General features: G+C 45.7%; 1 protein-coding gene and 1 pseudogene across 1 annotated transcript in view; both read right to left on the bottom strand.

The window, feature by feature from the left end:
- Positions 1-225: 225 nt before the first annotated feature.
- Positions 226-27,680, bottom strand: part of LOC126235142 (pituitary homeobox homolog Ptx1) — a gene marked incomplete at its 3' end in the record, with an annotated part of 134,929 nt that continues 107,474 nt past the window's right edge. The window contains exons 2-3 of the mRNA XM_049943878.1: positions 408-939; positions 226-287 (exon numbers count right to left, since the gene is read on the bottom strand). Of these exons, the coding sequence (XP_049799835.1) occupies positions 226-287; positions 408-939 (594 nt within the window). The remainder of the gene's footprint in view (positions 288-407; positions 940-27,680) is intronic.
- Positions 7,212-7,329, bottom strand: LOC126209030 (5S ribosomal RNA; annotated as a pseudogene).

Raw genomic sequence — 27,680 nt, 5'->3', positions numbered from 1 at the left:
CCCGATGGAGACGTGCGGCGAGTGCCGACTGTCCACGGTGGCCGGGCTGAGCGGCGAAGACCTCGCGCGCCCGTCCTCGCTGCTGCCGCTGCCGCTCGAGCTGCCCATCCCTCCGCCCCCGCCGCCGCCTCCACCGCCGCCCCCGGGCCCGCCGACGCCGCCCCCGACCACCACCAGCGGCAGGAGCGGCGGCTCGTTTCAGACGGCGGCGCGGTCGCTGGCGTACTGGCAGGCGGACAGCCCTGCCGCGCCCGCCGCCGAGTTCGCCCTCGGCACCGGGCTGACGGGCGAGTGCGCCGAGGCGCCGCTGCCGCCGCCGCCGCCGCCGTTGCCGCCGCCGCCACCACCGGCGCCGCCCCCGCCGCCCCCGGCCCCGGCGCCCACGGTGCCCGCCGCGGCCGCCGCCGCGCCGTACGACGTGACGAAGCTGGACGAGTGCTGCTTGGCCTTGAGGCGCAGCGAGGCGATGCTGGAGGACATGGCGGAGCAGGGCTCGGGCGCGCTGCGGTGGTACATGGAGTAGGGCGCCGTGGGCGGCGCGTAGGGGCAGGCGGCCGGCTGGCCCGGGCCGCCCACGCCGGCCAGGCTGGAGCCGGGCAGCATGGAGCCCGACACGGCCGCGCTCGACACCGACACCGAGCTGGCGGCCGCCGCTGCCGCGTTGAAGCAGTTCACCGGGCTCTGGTGGTGGTTGGCCGGCACCAGCGGGTTCACCGACCAGGGGAAGCTCTTGGTGCCCAGCGGGCTCGGCACCTTGGACGCCCAGTTGTTGTACGACGAGTAGGACGAGTACAGCGAGTCGGTGTCGGCGAACGGCTGCATCAGCCCGTTGAACTGCGTGCCGAAGCCGTTCTTGAAGTCGGCCGCCGCTGCCGCCGCCGCGTTCATCGCGTTGCGCTCCCGTTTGCGCCATTTGGCACGCCGGTTCTTGAACCACACCTGCAACAAGCCGCAAATTGCGTCTTATTAAACAGAAAATTACTTTCTCTCTGGCTTTCTCTCGTTTTATCAATTTAGTTTTATTCACTTGTTCTACTTTCTGTAGAAACAGAAAAATCATGCATACACAGCACCTACAGTGTGACACACATGGACATACACAACATATATACACAACGCACATACACATAACTTTAATTTTTCTCGTGTAAATGCAGTAATAAACCCGTCTGTCCCACTACTTATTCGCCTGATAATTGGCTGAAAACAGACGCTGCTCTATAATCTTTCCTGATTCTAAGCAGTCCGCCCATCAGATTTATCTTCCTAAACTAGTATATAAGACATAGAGAGCCTGTCTTAACTATGAGTTTTTCATCGTTTACATTGCACCTTAGCAAGAAAGACATATTTCTTGAACACATAAGTCGAAACAGATAATTAAATAAAAGAAACGAAATGAAGCATTCAGAGACCGTTTTCAATTGCACAAATTGGATCGCAGAATTCCTGACTTATATAATCAGCTGAAACAACGGCGTTTGCCTTTCTTTCCTTATTCAGGTCTCTATGTCCATACGAACTATCATGTTCAAGCATGAATCTTATCAACAGTAAATTGAGAAGTTATGTTATTCATGAGAACGTGGAATCATGCCTAAAATCAAATGCATCAATACACAAACGTAACTTATCGAAACTTTCCAAGGACACAGAAGACCATTGTTCACTTTCATGTTTGTCAGTCATTGTCATGATTTAATTTTATGGATATCTATCAGTTTATTTTTATTTTTTTTCAACAAATAGTGCCGCTACTAAGTATAATTCCAAGTTTAATTCAACGTCTTTATTGTTTAGCTAACACTTAAAACATAAGTTAAGTTTATTAAGTTAATTTTAGGTAGCTTTGTGGAATGAAAGTTGTAGTGTCGAGTGTCGGCCGGAGTGGTCGAAAGGTTCTAGGCGCTACAGTCCGGAGCTGCGCGACCGCTACGGTAGCAGGTTCGAATCCTGCCTCGGGGTGGCGTCCTTAGGTTAGTTAGGTTTACGTAGTTCTAAGTTCTAGGGGACTGATGACCACAGCAGTTAAGTCCCATAGTGCACAGAGCCATTTGAACCATTTTTTGTAGTGTCGAGTGCTGAGAAAGGTATGTTGAGACGGTTTGGCCGTATAAAGCGGAGGAACGAAAGGAGATAGACAAAACAAGTATACAAAAGAGTGTAGATGGGAGAGGTGGAGCTCAGCGTATGTGTGTCAAGCAGATTGAGGTTTTTTTAGCAAGGGCCAGCTTACGAGTACCCTAATTAACAGCTATATGCCTACCTACATAGGTTAAGTTTAAAAAAACTGACTCCCAAAACAAATTTCAATCGTTGAACTGTTGAAATTCATCTCTGTTGACTAACGAGTTTGCCGACCACTGGCCTAAGGCATCAAAAAATAAGAAAAAGTCGGTTTCTGAGGAAGTCATAATCTACACTGAGGCGACAAAACCCTTGATAGCGAGATGCACGTATTCAGATGGCGGTAGTATCGCGTACGTAAGGTGTAAAAAAATTGTTCAAATGGCTCTGAGCACTATGGGACTTAACATCTGTGGTCATCAGTCCCCTAGAACTTAGAACTACTTAAACCTAACTAACCTAAGGACATCACACACATCCATGCCCGAGGCAGAATTCGAACCTGCGACCGTAGCAGTCGCGCGGTTCCGGACTGAGCGCCTAGAACCGCTAGACCACCGCGGCCGGCGTAAGGTGTAAAAGATGATTGCATTGGCAGAGTTGTCGTTTGGACTCAGGTGATTCGTGTGAGAAGGTTTCTGACGTCATTATGGGTGCACGACGGGAATTAACAAACTTTGGACGCGGATTGGTAGTTGGAGCTAAACGTATGGGACATTCCATTTCGAAAATCGTTAGGCTATTCAGTGTTCCGAGATCCACAGTGTCAAGAGTGTGCCGAGAATACCACATTTCTGGCATTAGCGCTCACCACGCATAACGCAGTGGCTGACGGCCTTCACTTAACGACAGAAATGAAATGTCATGTGGCTACGGCCTCCCGTCGGGTAGACCGGTTGCCTGGTGCAAGTCTCTTTATTTGGCGCCACTTCGGCGACTTGTATGTCGATGGGGATGATGTGATGGTGATGAAGGCAACACAACACTCAGTCCCTGATCGGAGAAAATCTCCGACTCAGCCGGGAGTCGAACCCGGGCCCCTTTGCATAGCTTTCCGTCGCGCTGACGGCTCAGCCATCGAGGCGGACGCTTAACGACAGAGAACAGCGGCGTCTGTGTAGAGCTGTCAGTGCTAACAGACACGTTAAAATGCGTGAAATACCCGCAGAAATCAGTGTGGGACGTACGACGAACATATCCGTTAGTACAGTGGGGCAGGAGACGACTAACGTGAGTACTAAAGCGATCGACATGATGTAACGCCCGGTACGTACGCAATACATCTAACCTACAGGTAGTGTGGGTATGATCTTAACTGACCACGGGTACCAGCAGAATAGTCTTCACTAATGTAATATTATAGTCTACAGTAACCTATGGTACTTTTATGACTTTGACTGTATCTGATATCCTCAGTATTTGAAAATGGGAATACATTGTTGGAAAGAAGTGCGATACACACGAAAAAAAATAAATAAAAACGTAATTGGAACAGTGCCAACAGCACGACATCGCCTTTAGCGCCTCTATTGGGCTCGTGACCATATCAGTTCGCCCCCAGCCGAATGGAAAACCGTGGCCCGGTCAGAAGAGTCCTGATTTCAGTTGGTAAGAGCTGATGGTAGGGTTTCAGTATGGCGCAGACCCCACGGATCCACGGACCCAAGTTGTCAACAAGGCACTGCGCAAGCGGGTGGTGGCTCCATACCGGTGTATTGTGTGTTTGAATGGAATGGGTACTCTGGTCCAACTGCACCTGTCAGTGACAGGAAATGGTTACGTTCGGTTACTTGGAGACCATTTGCAGCCATTCAAAACTTAATGTTCCCAAAGCAAAGAGTGATGAAATTATAAAAATGACAATGGGCCTTGCCATCGGACCACAATTGTTCTCTGTACTTATATGGAGATGGTGCCTGTTCTTTCGGACAGGTCTAAAAGAACAGACACCATTGAAGTCCTGCAGCCGTCTACAACGAAATTAGAATTAATTGAACACCGTCAGCTGCTGACGGGAGTTGATATATATCAACAGGGACAGGTGAAAATGTGTCCCCCGCACCCCCATCCCCCGGGACTCGAACTCGGGATCTCCTGCTTACATGGCAAACGCTACATACATCTGAGCCATTGAGGGCACAGAGGATAGTGCGACTGCAGGGACGATCTCGCGCTCGCCTCCCGCGAACCCACATTCTCACCTTGTTTGTCCACACACTATATTCGTAGCGTCCCATTCCAACACACTCATTACTCGTGGAAAACATTCTTACCAAGTCGCGTAAGAGTTCGGGGAATGTGTGTGCATCCACCCAGAAGAAGGAGGTCATGGCCGGTATTGCCAGAACTATATACTTATATGGATATGGTGACTGTTCTTTCGGACATGTCCGAGAATGTGAGAATGTGGTTCTCGCGGGAGGCGTGCACGAGATAGTCCCTGCAGTCGCACTATATAGAGCGTCTGCCATGCAAGCAGGAGATCCAGGGTTCGAGTCCCGGTCGGGGCACACATTTTCACCTGTCCCCCGTTGATATATATCATCGCCCGTCAGCAGCTGATGGTATAAATAAATTCTAACAATTGTTCTCGGTTGGTTTGAAGAACATTCTGGACAATTCTCGTTTTGGCCACCCAGATCACCTGACATGAAACTCATCGAAAATTTATGGAACATAACAGACCGGTCAGTTCGTGCACGAAATCTTGCACTGACAACACTTGAGCAGTTATGGACGGCTATAGAGGCACCATGGCACGATATTTCTGCATGGGACTTTTAACGACTTGGTTCAAATGGCTCTGAGCACTATGGGACTTAACTTCTGAGGTCATCAGTCCCCTAGAACTTAGAACTACTTAAACCTAACTAACCTAGGGACATCACACACATCCATGCCCGAGGCAGGATTCGAACCTGCGACCGTAACGGTCGCGCGTTTCCAGACTGTAGCGCCTAGAACCGCTCGGCTACCGCGGCCGGCTTCAACGACTTGTTGAGTGCATGCCACGTCGAGTTGCTGCACTATGCCGGACAAAAGGAGGTCCGACACGATATTAGGCGGTTGTTGTTGTTGTGGTCTTCAGTCTTGAGACTGGTTTGATGCAGCTCTCCAAGCTACCCTATCCTGTTCAAGCTTCTTCATCTCCCAATACTTACTGCAACCTACATCCTTCTGAATCTGCTTAGTGTTTCATCTCTTGGTCTCCCTCTACGATTTTTACACTCCACGCTGCCCTCCAATAATTTGTGATCCCTTGATGCCTCAGAACATGTCCTACCAACCCGTCCCTTCTTCTTGTCAAGTTGTGTCACAAGCTCCTCTTCTCCCCAATTCTATTCAATACTTGCTCATTAGTTATGTGATCCAGCCATCTAATCTTCAGCATTCTTATGTAGCACCACAAATCGAAAGCTTCTATTTTCTTCTTGTCCAAACTATTTATCGTCCATGTTTCACTTCCATACATGGCTACACTCCATACAAATACTGAAACGACTTCCTGACACTTAAATCTATACTCGATGTTAGATTTAAGCGTCAATCCGATGACTTTTTTCACCTCAGAGTTTGTGCAACGAGAGGTCACAAGGCATTGGCCTGCTTCTGTTGCATAGAGTTCTAAGTTGATGACCGCAAGAACAAGATGGCTGCTTTGTAATTCCCCCCCCCCCCCCCCCCGCCCCTCTCCTCATCTACGGAAAGAGCGTTCCGGGTACTAGCGAGGCAGGTAGAGCAAGCGGCCCGCCTGTTGCTCGGCGAGCCGTTTCTTTCTCGCGGCTGTTACGGTAATGACGGTAAGCCGTGGGCACCTGGCGCGGTATTGATCAAGGAGTTAGCCGAGCGCCGGGCCCGCACTGGCTCAGCGCGGCTGGTGCGGCGCGGCGGGGACTTGATCCACTGACTCTAATTAAAGCGGCCACGCCGGCCCCTCTCGACCGCCCCCGCTTCCCGCTTGCTTTACGCGCCCCCTGGCGGCTAATCCGGCTGGTCCACCGCCCCCGCCCTCCGACCAAATCTCGCCTCTCGCCGCACTGAGGCGCAGCACCCGGCAATTTGCAGCCGTCTCGCTCCGTACCTCTGGCTTGCCTTCGGCGCAAATACGCCACGGATGCGAGTAACATTTTCAAAAGTTGTGTCGTCACATCGTGCGAGTTCACTGACATAAGAAGCCCGACGTCCTCGGGGCACAGCAATGACTTGCAGCGTTTACTTCATAGCTATGTTGGCTATGTTGTTCGAAACTTGTAATCGCTCAGTAATAAATTAAATAACAAGGTACTGTTTCAGTTACGTTATTTATTTTTTTTTCGTGTGTATCGCACCGCTTTCCAGTAATGTATTCCCATTTCCAAGTATTGTGGGTATCAGGTAGAGGCAAAGTTGTAAAAGTACCATAGTCTACTGTAGACTCAAAAAAATGTTCAAATGTGCGTGTAATCTTATGCGACTTAACTGCTAAGGTCATCAGTCCCTAAGCTTACACACTACTTAACCTAAATTATCCTAAGGACAAACACACACACCCATGCCCGAGAGAGGACTCGAACCTCCGCCGGTACCAGCCGCACAGCCCATCACTGCAGCGCCCTAGACCGCTCGGCTAATCCCGCGCGGCTAACTACTATAGACTATAATATTACATAAGCGAAGACTACGGTAGTTCCCCTGGTACCCATGCTCAGTTAAGATCATACCACACTACCTGTATGTTAGATGTGTTGCGAACGTACCGGGCGTTACATCATATCTATCGCTTTGTTTATGTACGTAATCAGTATCTTACTACAGTTCCTTACAAACCGGATGCGGTGAACCGTCTACTAACTGAGTGAGGATATATAAAGGGCGGCCTACCTATGTTCAAAAACATAAACTACATTTATAAAAAAAGCACTCCATCTTCAGGCCACAAAGGGCCCATCGGGACCATCCGACCACCGTGTCATCCTCAGCTGAGGATGCGGATAGGAGGGGCGTGTGGTCAGCACACCGCTCTCCCGGTCGTCATGATGGTTTTCTTTGACCGGAGCCGCTACTATTCGGTCGAGTAGCTCCTCAATTGGCATCACGAGGCTGAGTGGCAACAGTGCATGGCGGCCCAGATGGTCACCCATTCAAGTGCCGGCCACGCCCGACAGCGCCTACCTTCGGTGATCAGACGGGAACCGGTGTATCCACTGCGGCAAGGCCGTTGCCCAAACTAGATTTATAGCTAAACTGAAATTATACCCGCCAGCGTAGCAGAGCGCGCTAACACGCTGCTTCCTGGACTCGGGTAGGCGCGCCGGCCCCGGATCGAATCCGGCCAGCGGATTAACGACGAAGGCCGGTGTGCCGGCCAGCCTGGATGTGGTTTTTAGGCGGTTTTCCACATCCCCCTAGGTGAATACCGGGCTGGTCCCCACGTTCCGCGCCGGCCGGAGTGGCCGTGCGGTTCTAGGCGCTTCAGTCTGGAACCGCGTGACTGCTACGGTCGCAGGTTCGAATCCTGCCTCGGGCATGGATGTGTGTGATGTCCTTAGGTTAGTTAGGTTTAATTAGTTCTAAGTTCTAGGGGACTGATGACCACAGCAGTTAAGTCACATAGTGCTCAGAGCCATTTGAACCATTTGAGCCCACGTTCCGCCTCAGCTACACGCGTCGCTTACATTTGAAACACGTCCGCACTATTTCACGGTTTACACTTGACGCAGACAGTTGGGGTACACTGATTCCGTCCTGGGTGGTACGGGGTGGCGGCAGGAAGGGCATCCGGCCATCCCTAACACTAACACTGCCAAATCTGTTGTAACCACGCCGACCCTGCGATCGCTGCGGGACGATGGCGTAAGCGAAAGCGAAAGCACAGCTAAACTGAAATTATCAATGTTTAGTTCAGGTTTTGTTCGAAAACTGTTGATTTGTAACGTGAAACAGAGGAATGTTGTAGTAAAAATTAAAAAAATTACAGATTTATCGCACAGCTCTAGAACACGCAATTTTCGCAGAAAAGTAAAATTAAGGAAAAACCCAAACCAAAAATATATCAAACCTCGCCTCATTATTTTTATTTTTATTTATTTATTTATTGTTCCGTGGGACCAAATTAAGGAGAAGTATCCATGGTCATGGAACAAGTCAATACATGAAATTATAACACGATATTAGAAACAGATCAAATGAAATATAAAAAACATATTCAGGTGACAAGTAAGTTTAAATAAAGAAATTCAACAATGTAACACTGGAATTTGCTTAATTTTTTAGATCTTCCAGGAGCTCCTCGACAGAATAGAAGGAGTGAGCCATGAGGAAACTCTTCAGTTTAGACTTAAAAGAGTTTGGGCTACTGCTAAGATTTTTGAGTTCTTGTGGTAGCTTATTGAAAATGGATGCAGCAGAATACTGCACTCCTTTCTGCACAAGAGTCAAAGAAGTGCATTCCACATGCAGATTGGATTTCTGCCTAGTGTTGACTGAGTGAAAGCTGCTAACTCTTGGGAATAGGCTAATATTGCAAACAATAAACGACATTAAAGAAAATATATACTGTGAGGGGAATGTCAGAATTCCCAGACTATTGAATAGGGGTCGACAAGACGTTCTCGAACTTACACCACATATAGCTCGAACAGCCCGTTTTTGAGCCAAAAATACCCTTTTTGAATCAGGAGAATTACCCCAAAAAATAATACCATACGACAGAAGCGTATGAAAATATGCGAAGTAGACTACTTTTCGTGTTGAAGAGTCACTTCGTTCAATTCATAGGAAACATATTTCTGTTGTTCATAAACAACTTCCGCATTTATCAATAATTATAGGGAACTCTTACTTTTGATCATGATTAAGAACCTTCTATTAAGGAAAAATGACAACAATAATTATATAGATTTTTTTATGTTTGCGAATGTAAACTGATGTAGCATCAAATGTAATTGCTTTCGTTACATAAAAAAAATGGTTCAAATGGCTCTGAGCACTATGGGACTCAACTGCTGAGGTCATTAATCCCCTAGAACTTAGAACTAGTTAAACCTAACTAACCTAAGGACATCACACACAGCCATGCCCGAGGCAGGATTCGAACCTGCGACCGTAGCGGTCTCGCGGCTCCAGACTGCAGCGCCGAGAACCGCACGGCCACTTCGGCCGGCTCGTTACATAAAAGCGGAGAATTTACCCGATCAAGTAATTTTCATTAATTAAAAAATATAACTTATATTGTGTAAGGATATAAATACGCAGTGGACTAACAGTGAACGATGTGCGGTTCTTATTATGTGCAAAACAAACAATGAACCAAACAAAGAAACCAGGAGAAGGTGTCGACCCCCAACTTCTGTCTTACACATTCATGTATGTTTCTTTCCCTACCAGTGCTACCGGGAATCCTATTGTTTACTACGTCATTTATGTACTGTACCAAAATTTTGGTAGACCGCAACCCAAGATAGATGCAAATGTATTTCATGTCAAAACAAGGAAAACTTACTAGAAAAACTTTCTCTCCCTGTGCTTGAATCACGTGAACAGTGTGCGAACTCTAAGGGACACAGACACTAATCGGCCCGGGAGGCGTCCACTGATTTCCGAAGTGGTAAAAGCGATCGCCCACGGTTAGCGGAAAATCTGGGATCGAGTCCCGGTTCGACACAAATTCTCATGTGTCTGCAGTACACCGTACAGCTGATTTAATATCGTATTCGCAAAAATACTGTGGAAGATTTGCATTAGTATTGTATGACATGTAACTGCCTGTTTTGGTTTGCTTCTCTTGCCATGTAATGCTATTTTTATGGTCTTCATTGATCAGAAATCAGACACCTGCATACCATCTTCCACTCTGTGTATTTTATGTTAAATCATAACATGTAAAAAAAAAACAGTGTGAATGACGGTTTGCGAGTGTGTGAATAAAATGTTACGATGTACTGTAAGACCAACAGTGGCGTGTCTGTGTGAATTTCTGTATAACGAAGAGGAATAAATAAAAATACGACAGCAGGGCATGAGAAGCAGAACAACCCACACGTAAACATCATATAAAATGGTAATATTAACTCCCACCGCTCTTGGAAATATGGATTCATATCTGAAACGCGTCGTGTTGACGCGTGAAGGAAACGTTACTGGTGCAGTAATTTGTTACTTAAATCATTATTCACTTCATTTCTTTCAAAGCAAAGAAGTGAATAACGATTTAAGTAATAATCGAACAGTGATGGACTTATTCCACCATGTAACCAAAAATTGGCAAAGTATTTGCTGATTTTTGGATACATAGTGAACATACTGTTCGATTATGTTGTGACCGAGAAAAAACTGGAAACAGGAAAAATAGTAAAATACTTAGGACTTCCGTCCGATGCCAGCTAAAACGGAATGACCATATAAAACTACTTGTAGGATACTAGGAAAATGTAATTCATCAAAATAGAGACATTCGTACCATCAGTGAATCTTTCGAAAATGGTAAAAAAAGTAACACCTTGGAACCTCCACAACATGTTTCATGATGGTTTGGGAAGTATGAACCTAGATACAGATGAGGAGAATTTTGTGATATGACATTCGTCTGTAACGAAATGGCGTGTTCATCGAAGATTACTTGCTTGTGTTACCAACTTCGAGACGAGGACTTTTAATGTGAAAATTATTCAAAAAGTGAGGGTCCTTCAATGATCACTGCAGAGATCTATGTTGAGAAGCTCTCCTGCGAACCTTCGCAGGAGAGCTTCTGTAAAGTTTGGAAGGTAGGAGGCGAGATATTGGCACAAGTAAAGCTGTGAGGACGAGGAGTGAGTCGTGCTTGGGTAGCTCAGATGGTAGCGCACTTGCCCGCCAAAGGCAAAGGTCCCGAGTTCGAGTCTCGGTGCGGCACACAGTTTTAATCTGCCAGGAAGTTTCATATCAGCGCACACTCCACTGCAGAGTGAAAATCTCATTCCAATAATAAAATGTGCCATTTCACACTACAATGTAGCAGTAGAATGTTGTTTCTTTTTTTTCTGGAAAACCTTACTCTAAAGCTCTGCACTGGGTAGTAATAAAGTTTTATCCTCTTTCTGAACCCAACATCTCGCTCATTATGGAGAGATGATGTTTTAATTCTTCAAGCAAGGAGTTTGGAATGTGGGATACGCAAAATGGGAACCAATCATTGCAGCCACGTTCCTGACGTCACTTGATAGTGTGTGTAGTGTTACATTATGATTTAATGTGGAACTTTGTGTGCTGTGTCTGCGGTGACAGAAATGAATGAGCAGAGTATCAGTCACTTACTGTATTATTAAGTAACTTCTTTGCAAAATAGTATTATATACTAGGGATAAACCGAATGAAGTTATGACGTTTTAAACAGTTTGGAACTTTCAGTCTCCATCTGGCCATTCTGAGTACTGTTTCTGTGTGGTTTCCCTAACTACTTCAGACAAATGCCGGGATGGTTCCTGTTTTGAGGCCGCGCCCGACTACCCGTCATACACGTATGCGACTAATCTCAGGAGTATACAGATTCCTGTATAAATGATTTCTATATTTTTTTTAAATTCTTAAACTGTTATACCATGACATGACGAAGAACCATGTGAAAGTGATATACGGATGAACAAAACTACGATTACTGCAATCCTCTCTGCATGTGGGAAATGGAAGAGTCACTGACAATCGGTTTTGCAACAACCACGTTGTTTGAAAGCGGTTTCCCACGAGAGCCGCCATTCCACTTTCTTTGAGTAATCCCGCTTATACAAAGAGATTTTCAAATTTTTAAGAGGTGCTAAGACATCTTTGTAATAAGGGGCGGTTCGAGAACCTTTTTCACACACAGGCGAATTAACATTTGGTGACCCATTTACCTTCTCTTCCCTCTCATCATCTTTCACCCTTTGCCCTCGTACACATTCAGCCGTGTCAATTTTCGGTACTAATTTTGATACGCCCTGTTTATAAATCTTGCACTTGGGCGCCCCTGGCAACCCCTCTCAGCTTCTCTCCCCTGTCTTTGTCCTTCTTCCTCATCCCCTTTCTATCTTCTTCTCCTTCACTCTCTCTCTGTCCATCACCTACTCTCCCTCTCACTGTCCATCTTCTCATCGCCTCCTGTCTCTACATCTCTTCCAGACCTATCTCTCCCCCTCTCCCCCTCTCTTAGTCCAAAACCTCCTTCCTCCCTTTCTCTGCCCAACTTCTCCTCGCCTCCCCCTTTCCGTCTCGTCCTACCCCATCTCTCTGTCCATTTTCCCCTCCCGTTTACTATGTCAATTTCCTCCCACCTCTCTGTGCATCTCCTCTTCCTCCACTCTCTTTTACCCTGAGCCTTGTTTATTGTTACTGCAAATTCAGACTCTATAGTAGTATTCTACCTAGAAACCTGTAAACCATAACCGCAAATTAACTGTTCTCTAACATGATTCACTAATACACACAAGCGCCAAAGAAACTGGTAAATGCATGCGTATTCAGATAGAGATATGTAAACAGGCAGATAATGGCGCAGAGGTCAGCAGCGACTATATAAGACGACAAGTGTCTGGCGCAATTGTTGATCGGTTATTGCTGCTACTATGGCAGGCTATCAAGATTTAAGTGAGTCTCAACGTGGTGTCACAGTCGTCGCACGAAAGAAGGGACACAGCATCTCCGAAGTAGCGACGAAGCGGGGGTTTTCCCGTACGACCATTTCACTGGCATACCGTGAATATCAGGCATCCGATAAAACATCAAACCTCCGACATCGCTGCGCCCGGAAAAAGATCCCGCAAGAACGGGACCAACGACGACTGAAAAGAATCGTTCAACGTGGCAGGAGTGCAACCCTTCCGCAAATTGCTGCAGATTTCAATGCTGGGGCATTAACAAGTGCCGGCCGGGGTGGCCGAGCGGTTCTAGGCGCTACGGTCTGGAAACGCGCGACCGCTTCGGTCGCAGGTTCGAATCCTGCCTCGGGCAAGGATGTGTATGATGTCCTTAGGTTAGTTAGGTTTAAGTAGTTCTAAGTTCTAGGGGAATGATGACCACAGCAGTTAAGTCCTTAGTGCTCAGAGCCATTTGAACGATTAACAAGTGTCAGCGAGCGAACTATTCAACAAAACATCATCGATATGGGCTTTCCCGAGCTGAAGGCCCACTCATGTACTCTTGATGACTGCGCGACGTAAAGCTTTACGCCTCGTGTGGGTCCGTCAGCACCGACGTTGGACTGTTGATGACTGGAAACTTGTTGCCTGATCTGACGAGTCTCGTTTCGAATTGTATCGAGCGGATGGACGTGTGCGGGTATGGAGACAACCTAATGTATCCATGGACCCTGTATGTCACCAGGGGACTGTTCAAGGTGGTGGCGGTTCTGTAATTGGGAGGGGAGTGTGCAGCTCGAGTGATATGGGACCCTGATACCCCTGGATACGACTGAGGCAGGTGACACGTACCTAAGCATCTTATCTGATCACCCGCATCCATTCATGTCCGTTGTGCATATCGACAGACTTGGGCAATTCCAGCAGGACAATACGATACCCCACACGTCCAGAATTGCTACATAGTGGCTTCTGAATTGAAACACTTCCGCTGGAGGCGAAACTGCCCAGACATGAACATTATTGAGCATACCTGGGATGCCTTGCAGAATGCTGTTCAGAAGAGATCTCCACCCGGTCTTACTCTTACGGATCTATGGAGAGCACTGCAGAATTTATGGTGTCAATGAGCCCGCCCGGTTGGCCGTGCGGTATAACGCACGGCTTTCCGGGCGGGAAGGAGCGCCTGGTCCCGGCACGAATCCGCCCGGCGGATTTGTGTCGAGGTCCGGTGAACCGGCCAGGCTGTAGATGGTTTTTAGGCGGTTTTCCATCTGCCTCGGCGGGCTGGTTCCCCTTATTCGGCCTCAGTTACACTATATCGGCGATTGCTGCGCAAACAAGTTTTCCACGTCCGCGTACACCACTATTACTCTACCACACAAACATAGGGGTTCCACTCGTCTGGTGTGAGACGTTCCCTGGTGGTGAGGGGGGGGGAGTCCACCGGGGGCCGAACCACACAATGACCCTGTGTTCGGTGTGGGGCTGCGGAGGGGTGAAGTGGACTGTGGTAGTCGTCGTGGGGTTGTGGACCATTGTGGCTGCGGCGGGGACGGAGCCTCTCCGTCATTTCTTGGTCCCCGGTTAACATACAATACAATACAATACAATACAATGGTGTTTAAATGGTTCAAATGGCTCTGAGCACTATGGGACTCAACATCTGAGGTCATCAATCCCCTAGAACTTCGAACTACTTAAACCTAACTAACCTAAGAACATCACACACATCCATGCACAAGGCAGGATTCGAACCTGCGACCGTAGCAGTCGCGCGGTTCCGGACTGAAGCGCCTAGAACCGCTCGGCCACGACGGCCAGCAATACATTGGTGTCAATTCCCTCCAGCAGTAATACAGACATTAGTCGAGTCCATGCCATGTAGTGTTCCAGCACTTCAGCATGCTCGCAGGGGGCCCTGCACGATATTAGGCGGCTGTGCCAGTTTCTTTGGCTGTTCAGTATGTAGTAAAAATATACATATATTGAAGAATTAGGTACCTAAAAACACGCCCGTATTAGAATCCAACGTTGTATCAAAATTTCAAAGCAATCGGTGAAGACCTTTCGGAGATTCACGATTTTGAACAAGCGAAAATTTACAGTTTTGTTTATATGGATGGGGACTGATGACCGTAGATGTTAAGTCCCTTAGTGCTCAGAGCCATTTTTTTTATATGGATTAGTGCCACCACCAGCGTTAATCGTGAATGTTATTATATCCGTATTTTCCTTTAAATTAAACAAATATATTGTGTAGCATTTTACACACATATCAATCGACTGAATGCTTCACTGTATATCAGTTATTTACGTTTTAGCTGGTTAAATGGCCGCCGGATGCCGAAGGCCAAACAATAAACTGCTACTACTGTTAGCACGTTGACACTCGCGAGCCAAGTGTTGGCGGCCGTGTAAGAAGCAACAAGGTGTGGTCTGAAGAGGCGCCGCCCGGAGTGGGCAAACAGCGTTTAAATGATGGGCGCCCGGTCCTACTGCGGGCCGCCGCAAGAGCCTATCAAGCGGCCCGCATTAAGGCGGTAACGGCCGTCCGCGGGCTCTGCCGAATGGCTACTTAAGGCCCGGCGCTCCTTCCGCTTTTACTCGCCGCCGTGTGCATTATTCCACATAACCGTTAGGCAGCGCGGATCCCACTCACTCGAGAGGACAAACACTCGCCGCCGAACGGGGCAAACACTGGCCAGAGCAAACAGGGGCAGTCGCGGACGCCGCCTCTGACCAGCGACGCCCCACCTACACTCGCCTCGAACTGGAGGCAACGCTAGCAGCTCCAGGCACAATTTTCACAGCGTGTCTGCAGTGTCCTAACACTCGAAACACTGACCACTCCAACACCATCTATGGGCGATTTAAACCTGTTGGCATTTGATAGCGAGCGGGCTGTGCTGTTTCCAGTAGCAAAACACCAATGAGAGCCTGGCATTGTCGGTTCCCATTGTATTGTCACCACAGCTGAGCAACGCATTTGCTACCAGACCATTGAGCAGGAAAGTTTCCTGATCACTGCATCCGTCCTACTGCAAGAAAGAACATAACTGCGGCCGTCATGAACTTAAAGAACAGATTGATTAATTTTAAAATATTTATTTCAAAATTACATTTTCGGCCATTTGGATATTTTCAAGTGGTACTGCAAAAGATTTTGCTTTAGCACATGTCAGACTTTAAAATCCTCTAACATGTACACATGTTACTGCAAAAAATAGGCCGTGGCCATTAATACAGGATGTGTCCACCAACCGCCTTTACTTGAACTCTGCTGGGGACTCTTGTCAATGAGGTGTCTGAAAGCCTGTGGACGTTAATATGGGGTATGTCCACCAATCGCCTTTATGAAGGCTTCATCTTCGCAGTGGACTCTTCAAAAAATGGTTCAAATGGCTCTGAGCACTATGGGAGTTAACATCTGTGGTCATCAGTCCCCTAGAACTTAGAACTACTTAAACATACTAACCTAAGGACATCACACACATCCATGCCCGAGGTAGGATTCGAACCTGCGACCGTAGCGGTCACGCGGTTCCAGACTGAAGCGCCTAGAACCGCACGGCCACACTGGCCGGCAGTGGACTCTTCAGTGAGGTTTCTAAATGCCTGTGGAGATAGTCTGTTGAGGTAACGATATTGCACGCTGGGGTCTGGAGCGAACTTGACACCGTAGCATCTAACTTATACCAAAAGTGTTCCATTGGCTTCAGATCGTGACTCTGGGCAGACCAGTCCATTTCAGAAAATTTATTTTCCACTAACCATTGCTGCTGCTTTACGAGGTGCGACAATAAAGTAATGAGACTTATTTTCTTTGCAAGATGTGACAGCCCTGCAGGCTTGCGTAGGCACAATATCTTTGACCTTGGTCTACAAGCTGCTTCCAGTCCAAGCGGCACATCTATGCAACTGCCCAGTCATGATTTGTGCTGTAATAAGTTAACACGTGTTTGTGTCTCTCATCACGGAAATGGGACCGCTTAATATTGCGCTATTTTTATGTTAAATTGGGTGAAAACGCGACAATTTGCGGTAAGCTTCAGAAGGCTTTTGGAGAGGAGGTTATGTCAAGAGCTCAAGTTTTTCGTTGGCATAAAATGTTTAGTGAAAGCCGAACGAAATGTCGAAGATGAAGACCACAATGGACGACCATCAGCCCCACGGACGGATGTCAACTTGGCCAGAGAGCGTGAACTCGTACGATCTGATCGAAGATTGTCTGTGAAAATTATTGCAGAAGAACTGAACATCAATCGCGAAACGGTTCGTCTAATAATAACTGAAGATCTTGGTATGAGAAACATTTGTGCAAAAATGGTCCCCAAAAATCGCACACCACAACAGCGAGAAACACGGAAAAATGTGGCATACGATCTGTAAGAGCAAACGGAAATCAATCCAGAGTTGCTGAGCCATGTTATCACTGGTGATGAAAGTTGTTTTTTTTTTTTTTTTTCAGTACGATCCAGAGACAAAACGCCAAAGTTCGCAGTAGTTCTCATCCAGACCAAAAAAAACCACGCATGTCAAAGTCAAAAGTGAAATACATGCTTGTGTGCTTCTTTGATTCCAAGGGAATTGTTCATAAAGAGTGGGTGCCTCCTGGACAAACAGTTAACCAATATTACTACAAAGAAATTTTAGAAAGACTTCGTAAAAGAGTTCTTCGTGTCCGTGCCAACATTGCTGATAGCTGGATTCTGCATCACGATAATGCGCCATCCCATACTGCTCTGTCAGTACAGCAATTTTTAACCTCAAAACAAATTTCAGTACTACCACAGCCACCTTATCCACCAGATATCGCTCCGTGCGACTTTTGTCTATTTCCAAGAGTCAAAACGGCGGTCAGGGGACACCATTTTCAAACAAGACAAGATGTCCAAAAAGCTGTGACGAGGGTCTTGAGCGCCTGCGGCTTAATAAATGTCTTTCAAGCACATAACATATTTATATAACCTGTGATGTTGCTATGGATATTATTTTTATTTCAACTGCAGATGAGTTCCAGAAATGTTACCATCAATGGCAGAAGCGCTGGAAAAAGTGTGTGCAATCAGAAGGGAACTACTTTGAAGGAGACAACACTAAACTTGACTAAAACGGTAAGCAACATTTTTTTTCACAACAGTCTTATTACTTCATTGTCGCACCTCGTATTCACGGCGATGAAAGCTAACCTCTGCGGGCAAACTCAAAAAGGAAGCGAGATTGGGTTTAACGTCGCGTCGACATCGAGTTCATTTGAGACGGAGCAGCTCGGGTTGTGTCAAGGTTGAGGAAGGAAGTCAGCCGTGCCCTTTCAAAGGAACATGCCCGGAGCGGTTTAGGGAAATCACGGAACACCTAAATCTACATGGCCTGACGCTGGTTTGAGTCGTCGTCCTTCCGAATTCGAATCCAGTACGCTAAACCACTGCGCTGCTTCGCTCTGTAGAACGCTGGAAATCAGAAAAATTCCAGTTTCTGCTCTAAAAGCAAACTGTAATTCACTAAAAAAATGGTTCAAATGGCTCTGAGCACTATGGGACTTACCATCTATGGTCATCAGTCCCCTAGAACTACTTAAACCTAACTAACCTAAGGACAGCACACAACACCCAGCCATCACGAGGCAGAGAAAATCTCTGACCCCGCCGGGAATCAAACCCGGGAACCCGGGCGTGGGAAGCGAGAACGCTACCGCACGACCACGAGATGCGAGCTGTAATTCACTGGTTACACGAAATATCCTTGTACTAGCTATACAAGCTGCCGCCTAACCAACCGATGAGCAATCCTGGTTGGCGCTTGGTTGCAAATTATAGGCCACACAGGCAAATTTCAAACGAAAAAAAAGATAGGAAGAAAAATAATAACAAACAAAAAAAGTCATACGATGATGAAAATGACGCGGCAAAGTATTGGCTCAAATGGCTCTGAGCACAATGGGACTTAACATCTTAGGTCATCAGTCCCCTAGAACTTAGAACTACTTAAACCTAACTAACCTAAGGACATCAAACACATCCATACCCGTGGCAGGATTCGAATCTGCGACCGTAGCAGTCACACGGTTCCCGACTGAAGCGCCTAGAACCGCACGGCCACCGCGGCCGGCCGGCAAAGTATTACTATTAGGTTTGGGAGTAAATAATTTGGTGAATTTGACGAGATTCGAACCTACGCCGTTCGACACGTCGAGTTCCAGCGCTAGCGACTGTGCTACGCCGCTATAGTAACTGTGGGTGTGATGTTCATGTCTATGCGGAGCCTGTCACAACTATGAACTTGCAGCCTTCTAAAATTCGGCATCACCCAACGTCGTGCGAATCTTTCTAATATAAGCCTATCTCGGCGATTGTAATGACTGTATATGCCATGGATCTCGTCTCGCGCGGAACTGTTCAGTAGTGTTTGGCTAGTGCTGTGTATGAAACGTATGTGTTTCGTTAGAATCGTTGTGTGTGTATGTGTGTGTGTGTGGTGGAGGGGGGGGGGGCGTTGGTTTTTGGTGTGGTTATCACGTGTGATGAAATACGAAATAAAAGGACCAGACCCAGGATTCGGGGGTGAAACACATCAAGAAAGAAATCCGGGCATGGAACTGGAAATGAATTTCTGACTAAGTGTTGTGGCATTTTGCTAACTGCGGGCGTTACGTTGAGCGCTCTGATTGGAGGAAACCAGCTCCAACGCGTGGTGTGTCAACTCTCAAGCAGTTCTAGCACGACTACAGTTGTGACCGTACAGTAGAGCTCTAAAAACAGCGAAGTTGCTGATTTCGGACGGGTGTGAGCTACCAGCTACCTCCGTGTACCGAAGTTCCGAGACACAAGGAGCAGCACGATTTTCACTGCCGCAGCCGCCGTCTTATTTACGTGTGCGGCGCAGTAGTTGCCGCAGGGCGTCGGTAACGACTTCGCGACGCAAATCCCCGTAAATTAGTTGTGGCGAACGTGCGCGGCGGCAGTGTATTTGTCTTGTAATAACTCGGCAGGCCATTCATCAATAAAAAGCCGCCGCGGCGGAGGCGGCAGCGGCAGCGGTAGCCCTGTGTCCCGGCCATTGTTGGGCCGTGTGATTTATGTGCTGGGCGTGCGGCTTGATTGTGACGATATTGCGGGCCCCCGCGGCGAGGCGCGTGCCCGCTGCCGGGGGCGGATGGGTGTGGTCGGGGGTGGCGTGGGGGTGGGGGCAGTCTGTCGGAATCGCCGCTCCTCTTCTTCAGCGCTTGTCTCTGCCTCCCCCTACACTCCACCCGCACCACATTATGAAGGTCTACAGCTGGAAAGTCGCTTTAAACTAAAGTCATCGAAATGGGAAATTTGTAGTCCTCTGGGCCTGCGTCGTAATAAATGTCTCTCAAGCACATAACATATTTATATAACCAGTGATGTTGCTATGGATATTATTTTTATTTCAACTGCAGATCTATTTCGGCTACACGGCCGTCATCAGGTTATCGGTAATAGATTACCTATAAATTTTGGTACTTTTCTTGTACTACATCTAAGCTACTTACGAATAATATGATTTTACATGACTTCCATGCAGTATCGTTTTTTCTGTTGCTGTTTGATTATATAAATATATTATATCCTGGAAGTGGGAAGTGTTACACTATGAATCACCTGAGATTAATGAAACTTTGTGAACTATTTTTTAGATAACCCATATTAGATGATTAAACTTTCATTCCAATCAGAACATAAGTCTGTTGTCAACTTCATTATGAGTGAGCTCCAAGGGCATAAAGACACTCTTCATTATGGAATAACCTTGACGGATTTCTTGCCATGCCTCAAACACATGCTGTGTCAGGACATAAAGATTGCTGGCTGGATGGTGGTATGAAAATATATGTCTTCCCGCCGATCTCAGACGTGCTTTGTGGCGTCTCTACAGGCTAGTCCATGATCCGTTTGTCCTCCTCCGTAGTCAGCGCGGCAGAATGCCATGCGAGGGGCCCAGGTTCGATTCCCGGCTGGGTCGGAGATTTTCTCCGCTCGGGGACTGGATGTTGTGCTGTCTTCATCATCATTCCATCCTCATCAAGTCGCCGAAATGGCGTCAACTAAAAAGGCGACCGACTTACCCGACGGGAGGGCCTAGCCACAAGACATTTAATTTTTTCAATGATCCATCTTGCATTGTCCTGCTGGAATATGCTTCCCGGTACGCTGTTCACTAAGGGTATGACAAAAAAGTATACCGTTCTTGCCACTTACTTGGAGCTTCCAGTCTCCCCTCAACAGTTATCAGATCAGTACTTCTGTCATATCCAGTAGCCCCCCCCCCCCCACCCCTCCAAATTGTTCAAATGGCTCTGAACACTATGGGACTTAACATCTGAGGTCGTCAGTCCCCTAGAACTTAGAATTACTTAAACCTAACTAACCTAAGGACATCACACACATCCATGCCCGAGGCAGAATCAAACAGAAGCGAGATTCATCGCTGAATGCCACTTAATCTCCCAGTTCAGCTTTACACCAGGCCCGTGTCTCTAATGTCTTTTGTATGGTGTTGAGAGTCATCAATTATAAACAACTTTCATGTTACGTGTCTGCATTCAAGCTGCGAAGCACTCGTGTGTCTCTAAAACTCTACATGGTGCGTCAGGAGGAATGGTCAGTATTGACGAATGTGACAGAAACGTTCTCTAGTAAACAAGGGCTCTAAAATGCATTATTTAAGATCTACGAACACTTCTGCACCTTGGATACTATGAAGCAAGTCCTTTCTAGTGCAAGCTCTTTGCTTTCATATTTTGGGAGGAGAACAACACGAAAAATTTGTCTAGTAGACATGGGAGACATGGGCATACCTGACTGAGCTATGAGGACTTATTCAGTAGTAGAGATGTGTTTCACTGTAGGGAAGATGAGCACGTACTCATAGCTGTGAAGCTATATACATTAAAGTCCAAGTGTATTGGACATTTTTTTCTTGTTTTAATTCATAATACCACTTCTCAAAGTATGAAAAGCAATGAGCTTGCACTATAAGAGATTTATTCCACAGTATCTAAGACGCGCTCATAGTTTTTAAGATACACATTTTAGAACGCATGTGTTTACAATAGATTTTTTATGTCTTATCCGTGAATATAGACCACTCTTCCTGAGGCACCCCATGTAGTCGAATTTTTTGCCTGATTTAGTAACTTCATCTTTTGCTGACCAGTGCAAGGTATATTTTTAGCCAATATTTTGAATTTGGACTCGGCCAATAATATTTCTTGGTGGTAGGTCTATGATTTCGGCCAGACATTGATGCTCCTTTCTTAATGTTTTGCCTGAAGGTATAAGCATTGTTATTCCTGCAGCCGATTTGTAACGTACAGATATTTGTCTTGTGATAATTGAGACGGGCTGTTTAAAGCTACGTTGTCCAGGATTATTGGTGAGGCTGCACTGATGAAATTCTACGATACATGCTTTTTTATGTCGAATTACGGGACGTACCTGGAAACAGCGTTTGTTCGATTTGTTAGAATACGTTAGGGTTAATATTTATTTCTCATTAATACATCTGAGCATATCTGTCGCTTCGCACATTATCTTCCCACTCATTAAAAAATGCTAAAGAGATTAGCACGAGTATCGCGTTATTTTTTTTATCTTCTGTAAATGTGTAGTTTTTTACATTCACGTGGGCCACATATGGTAGATGTTATTCATGAGCGAGCTTTTGTGTCTATGCTCTGAATAATAACTGAGCTTAAACTCAAATCTCTCATGAATTATTTTCGTCATGAAATCATTTTTCAATCCTTCGTTGTTTACTGTTCATATGCACATGTGTTCATTTATGCTTTGTTAATGAGTACAAGCCGTTCACGTGCGTTCTGTTTGGAATATTTATTAATCTGCTCTCACCAGAGGCAGCATTTCTAGAATCTCCTTCAGCAGCAATATTATTCCAGATTTATACGCAATTTTCAGCTAACTAAAGTAAGAGCGAGTAGCAGTGGTCTTCAAGAGACGTGCTGTAGCGATGAATACTTCGAGACTTTGCTTTCAAATGAATTATTTTCCATTCGCTAGATAGTAGAACACATTATGTGCAGTTACACCTGCATCCCATGTAACTCACCAATTAAGGAACGATATACTTTCACTGATAGTCTCGTTTTAGAACAGCTAGCACATGTTGGTTGCAATTTATCTTGATTTAACTTAAGCTAAAGACACCTTTAGTGTTCCCTTGCACTATGAAAGTCGTCCCATTATGTTATATTTCCCCAAAAGTAACCAGATCACTTTGTTGTTCATTCAACGGTCAAAGTTCATACAAAGGAGAGTATTTTCATGGCACTGAAGCCGGAGAGCCGGCCGCTGTGACCGAGCGGTTCCAGGCGCTTCAGCCCGGAACCGCGCTGCTGCTACGGTCGCAGGTTCGAATCCTGCCTTGGGCATTGATGTGTGTGATGTCCTTAGGTTAGTTAGGTTTACGTAGTTCAAAGTCTAGGGTACTGATGATCTCAGATTTTAAGTCCCATAGTGCTTAGAGCCATTTGAACCATTTGAAACCCGAGACACAACGTGCTATGTATTCAGAAGTTAAAGTTATGAGCTAGTTGCAGCAGTGGTACATGACACACGGCAACTCGGAAGGCTTAATCCAGCAATCAGTAGTGTGTTCCTGACGGCTTGTGCTGACTCTCTGCCTTTTATCCCCCTTCCCATATTTCAGTTATTGTCATTCTATTCGACAGAGCCAGTCAAACAGTTCCACCAACATTTCGTTCTATAGCCTTCCACAAAAGAAGTGAATTGCATTACACGTTATCAGCCGAGTCTTGAATAATACTCGTCACTGTGAAAAAATTACCTGTTTGGATTAGAAGGAACGGAAGATCCAACGAAGAGCATTGCTCAGAAAATTACAGTGGCAAAAGCTACAAGAGAGACACTGTACATTCCAAGGGGATTTATTATTGGAATTCCGCGTGCTTATGTTCAACGAAGAGTCGAGCAACATATTGGTTCCTGCCACAGAAGTCTCGCGAAATGAAATCGAGAAGAAAATCAGAAAAATTAGAGCTCATACGGTTTATCTACATGCATCTTTCCACAGACTATTCATTAGTGCTACACTGAATAGGGGAAGAAATAGTGGTACAAGCTCCACCCACCAAACACGCCAAGCTGGCTTGCGGAAGGTACCTGTAGATGTAGACCGTTTAATTTCCACCACGACGTCAATTCCATATTGCTGTGGATGAAATTACATCTACATTAAGAAGATTCTTCTCTCTGGTGCTATGGATAACGGTGAAATAGTGCATAGGTTGGATGACGCCGGCCGGTATTCACCTGTTTCTGATTGTTCGCAGCGATAACTAGCAAATACACTAAAACTTAATTGGTAAGCCACACGGCCAGTGTGGGTTTTGTGTGTTTTGTGAAACCTAAAAAAAAGAAACAAAAATTAGGGTAATTATTGTAAGTAGGCTGTTTAGGTTTTCTTATTGGTAACGCCACGTAGCGCTCTGTATAAAAAAATCACTGGCTGTGCTGTATGCAGTCTGTGGCTAGTTTGCATTGTTGTCTGCCATTGTAGTGTTGGGCAGCGGCAGCTGGATGTGAACAGCGCGTAGCGTTGCGCAGTTGGAGGTGAGCCGCCAGCAGTGGCGGATGTGGGGAGAGAGATGGCGGAGTTTTGAAATTTGTCATGAACTGCTATATATATTATGACTATTGAGGTAAATACATTGGTTGTTCTCTATCAAAATCTTTCATTTGCTAACTATGCCTATCAGTAGTTAGTGCCTTCAGTAGTTTGAATCTTTTATTTAGCTGGCAGTAGTGGCGCTCGCTGTATTGCAGTAGTTCCAGTAACGAAGATTTTTGTGAGGTAAGTGATTTGTGAAAGGTATAGGTTAATGCTAGTCAGGGCCATTCTTTCGTAGGGATTTTTTTGAAAGTCAGATTGCGTTGCGCTAAAAATACTGTGTGTCAGTTTAAGCATAGTCTTGTATAATTTTTCAAAGGGGACGTTTCACTATACACGAATTGACTCAGGTAGTAAAGACATACTGCAAAATACCAGTGTGCTGATGCGAGTGATTTCCCAAATACATCGGCTGATGTAATGTGTATTTCAAAATCGATCATATGTGTTACATATATTATCAACCACCAGTGACGAGCAGTCGGAGGAAGTTTGTAAGATACTCAGACTAGACATAATGTCTTATGGAAGCACAGTATACGGCTGAAATATATAATGAAAAATTTAGTCTGTAATTTTTCGTATAAAAAAAACCTTCATAATAATCTCTGCTCACACAAAACAGTTAAGTGGTAGTGAGCAGATTCTCTTAGAATCGACTCACAGGTCTTGTGCAGATTGCGTACACTCCGCGGGCTTTTGAGGGCGTAGCGAACAACATGTAATACGTTGTGTGGAGTACTTAGCTCTAGACTACTAATAAAGAAGGCGCTATCATTTATGTCAGTCACCTGGTTGGCCGATATGGTCAAGTTGATAGTATAGGTGTAGAACAACATTGGAGTCAGCATCAACACTGGTGAAACACAATAAAGCGTAAGACGAAATCTAGAGAGCTTGTACAGAGATCACACACTTTAGTATTTTAGAACACAGCGAAGGTTTTGCAATATGCCACGTTCAGATTATAATTCAGTGACTTACAATGAAGAAAGCAGCATCATTAGTCTTCCTCGTGCCTTTCATTGTGAATGAAGATAGTAAACACGTCCTCCTGATGTCAACGTTTGGCTTCGTTGAAGTGGAGTGGAATGAGTTCTGGGACGTCAAAACACGGAGTTTCACATTGCAAAGCATTTACACATGTGAAAAAAGCATTAATTCTCACTAGATTTCAGTAACGTATTACGAAAAATGAAACAGTACGGTGTTACGTCACAGGGTAAAATAGCTTGCTTAAGTGCCATAGGGTAGAGGAGGGATAGAGTACGCACTTGTTATTTAACCGCTCATATCTAGTAGATGAGAAGGCTAAAACAATTGTTTCAGACAGCAAATTATTGCTGGTTCATTTAGGAATTACATGTATCAGTTACCTAATTTTTAACACAAACTTTAAATGTCAACATACGTAAGACACTTCTCGCTCGTTCTCTTAGCCGCATCTTCTGGTGAAAGTACGCGACATCTAGTCGAGAGTACGCAGTAACATTAATCACAAGAAATTTCACTATGTCCTTCATAAATTGTTCATATGGCTCTGAGCACTATGGGACTCAACTGCTGAGGTCATTAGTCCCCTAGAACTTAGAACTAGTTAAACCTAACTAACCTAAGGACATCACAAACATCCATGCCCTAGGCAGGATTCGAACCTGCGACCGTAGCGGTCTTGCGGTTCCAGACTGCAGCGCCTTTAACCGCACGGCCACTTCGGCCGGCTCATAAATTGTGCATTCTTCATGCCACCATTGGGAGCAATTATCACACTTAATCCAGTCTTCCGTGATAGACTGCTTACTGGCATCACCACACCCTGGGCAATTCAAAACATCAGATCCTTCCTTGGACTTGAGCATCGTTGCTCCTGACGATGATGGCATGTTTAAGTCCAGAGTAGCCCTAGGGGTTCTGCGTTATTTGTCACTGCTATTTTGTCTCTTCTTGGTTTTGTATGGTTTAGCTTGTTTTTCTAATAATGCATTTTTGTAGGGAGACCCAGACAAAATCACTAATTTTCTGGCCATTTTCTTCTTTGCTGTGGGTCGATCATATTTTGGCAGTGGATAAATACTGGACTTACCTACTCCTGTTGGAACATCAGCGCTCTGAACTTCATTTGTGTCACGTTCTTGGTCTTTTTCCCGGTGACTGTATGGACAAATCTTCTGTGACTGAGGAGCAGCGTTTGTCCGTGGGTTCCTGTCGAACTCCTTTGTCTTGTTCAGTTGTTGAAAATTCGGCTATCTCAGTGATTTCTGATGGAGCAAAATCTTCTGCAGTTAAGAGATCCGAACTGAAAGGGAACATTTCCGTTGCCTCGAAGGATTTCTCAGTTGTTTGGATTGCGGCTACTCTAGAATGTGCAGCTCGAAAGAAAGCATTCACATCTGTATGCTTAATCGGTCTTCAAGGATAAGTAATCTTTGGAAGCAAAGAAGGATGGTGAGGGGGCTAAGAGTACGCGTGTTGTCTTTCCCACTATCTTAACAGCATACTCTTAACTGATGCCACACAGCTATATATATATATATATATATATATATATATATATATATATATATATATATATATATATATGGGTCACAATTGGCAGTCCCTACTTGGTTCCGCTGTTTCTCGTGCTATGGTTTGTTCCTCACAGAACGGTGATTCTTTTGGCAAATAATTTTATTTTCTAGGGCACATCTAGAAACTGCTTATTCCTTACTATCCTTACGATAAGCAACTTAAATATTGCATAATTTGAAACAAAAACTTATGTTTACCTGTTATTACCAATAAATATGGCGAGCTCCTCAAGACTGCATGTGATAACGTCGTTATAGAAGCAGCAACTGAATGTAGTTTTTCGTTGTCGGTCTGTGTTGCCAATGTAGAAAAAATGCCACTGCGAACTCTTACCAGAAGCGTACGCTTACCCGACCTTACCCAAGTGGGAAGTTTTTGCATCAGGTTTCTCTTAAGTATGGAAAAATAATATTTCAAGGCACTGGAACATTATTAAAGGTATATCAAAATCCTGTCTTTTAATTTTTTTCATATAAGAAAATATGTAGAAACGGTACGTTGAAATGGTGTGGATAGAACATTCCATCTCCACTGCTCATGTAGAAATTGTAGGGGTCCCCTTGTACGTGGAGCCCGATTTTGTAATATATTTCATGAAAAATGACATGAAATGGTTACCACATGTAGAAGAGATTGTATCTTTGGCACCACTGAACCAAGGATGTTGCCTGAGTGCCAGAATCGATTGTAAGTAGGGGTGCGCAGAGCGCAGTAGCAGTTGCCGTTCTAATCTATTAAAGGTAG

This window comes from Schistocerca nitens, chromosome 1 (genome assembly GCF_023898315.1).
Source record: "Schistocerca nitens isolate TAMUIC-IGC-003100 chromosome 1, iqSchNite1.1, whole genome shotgun sequence".
NCBI lineage: Eukaryota > Metazoa > Arthropoda > Insecta > Orthoptera > Acrididae > Schistocerca > Schistocerca nitens.
This window is presented reverse-complemented; position numbering and strand designations above follow the sequence as displayed.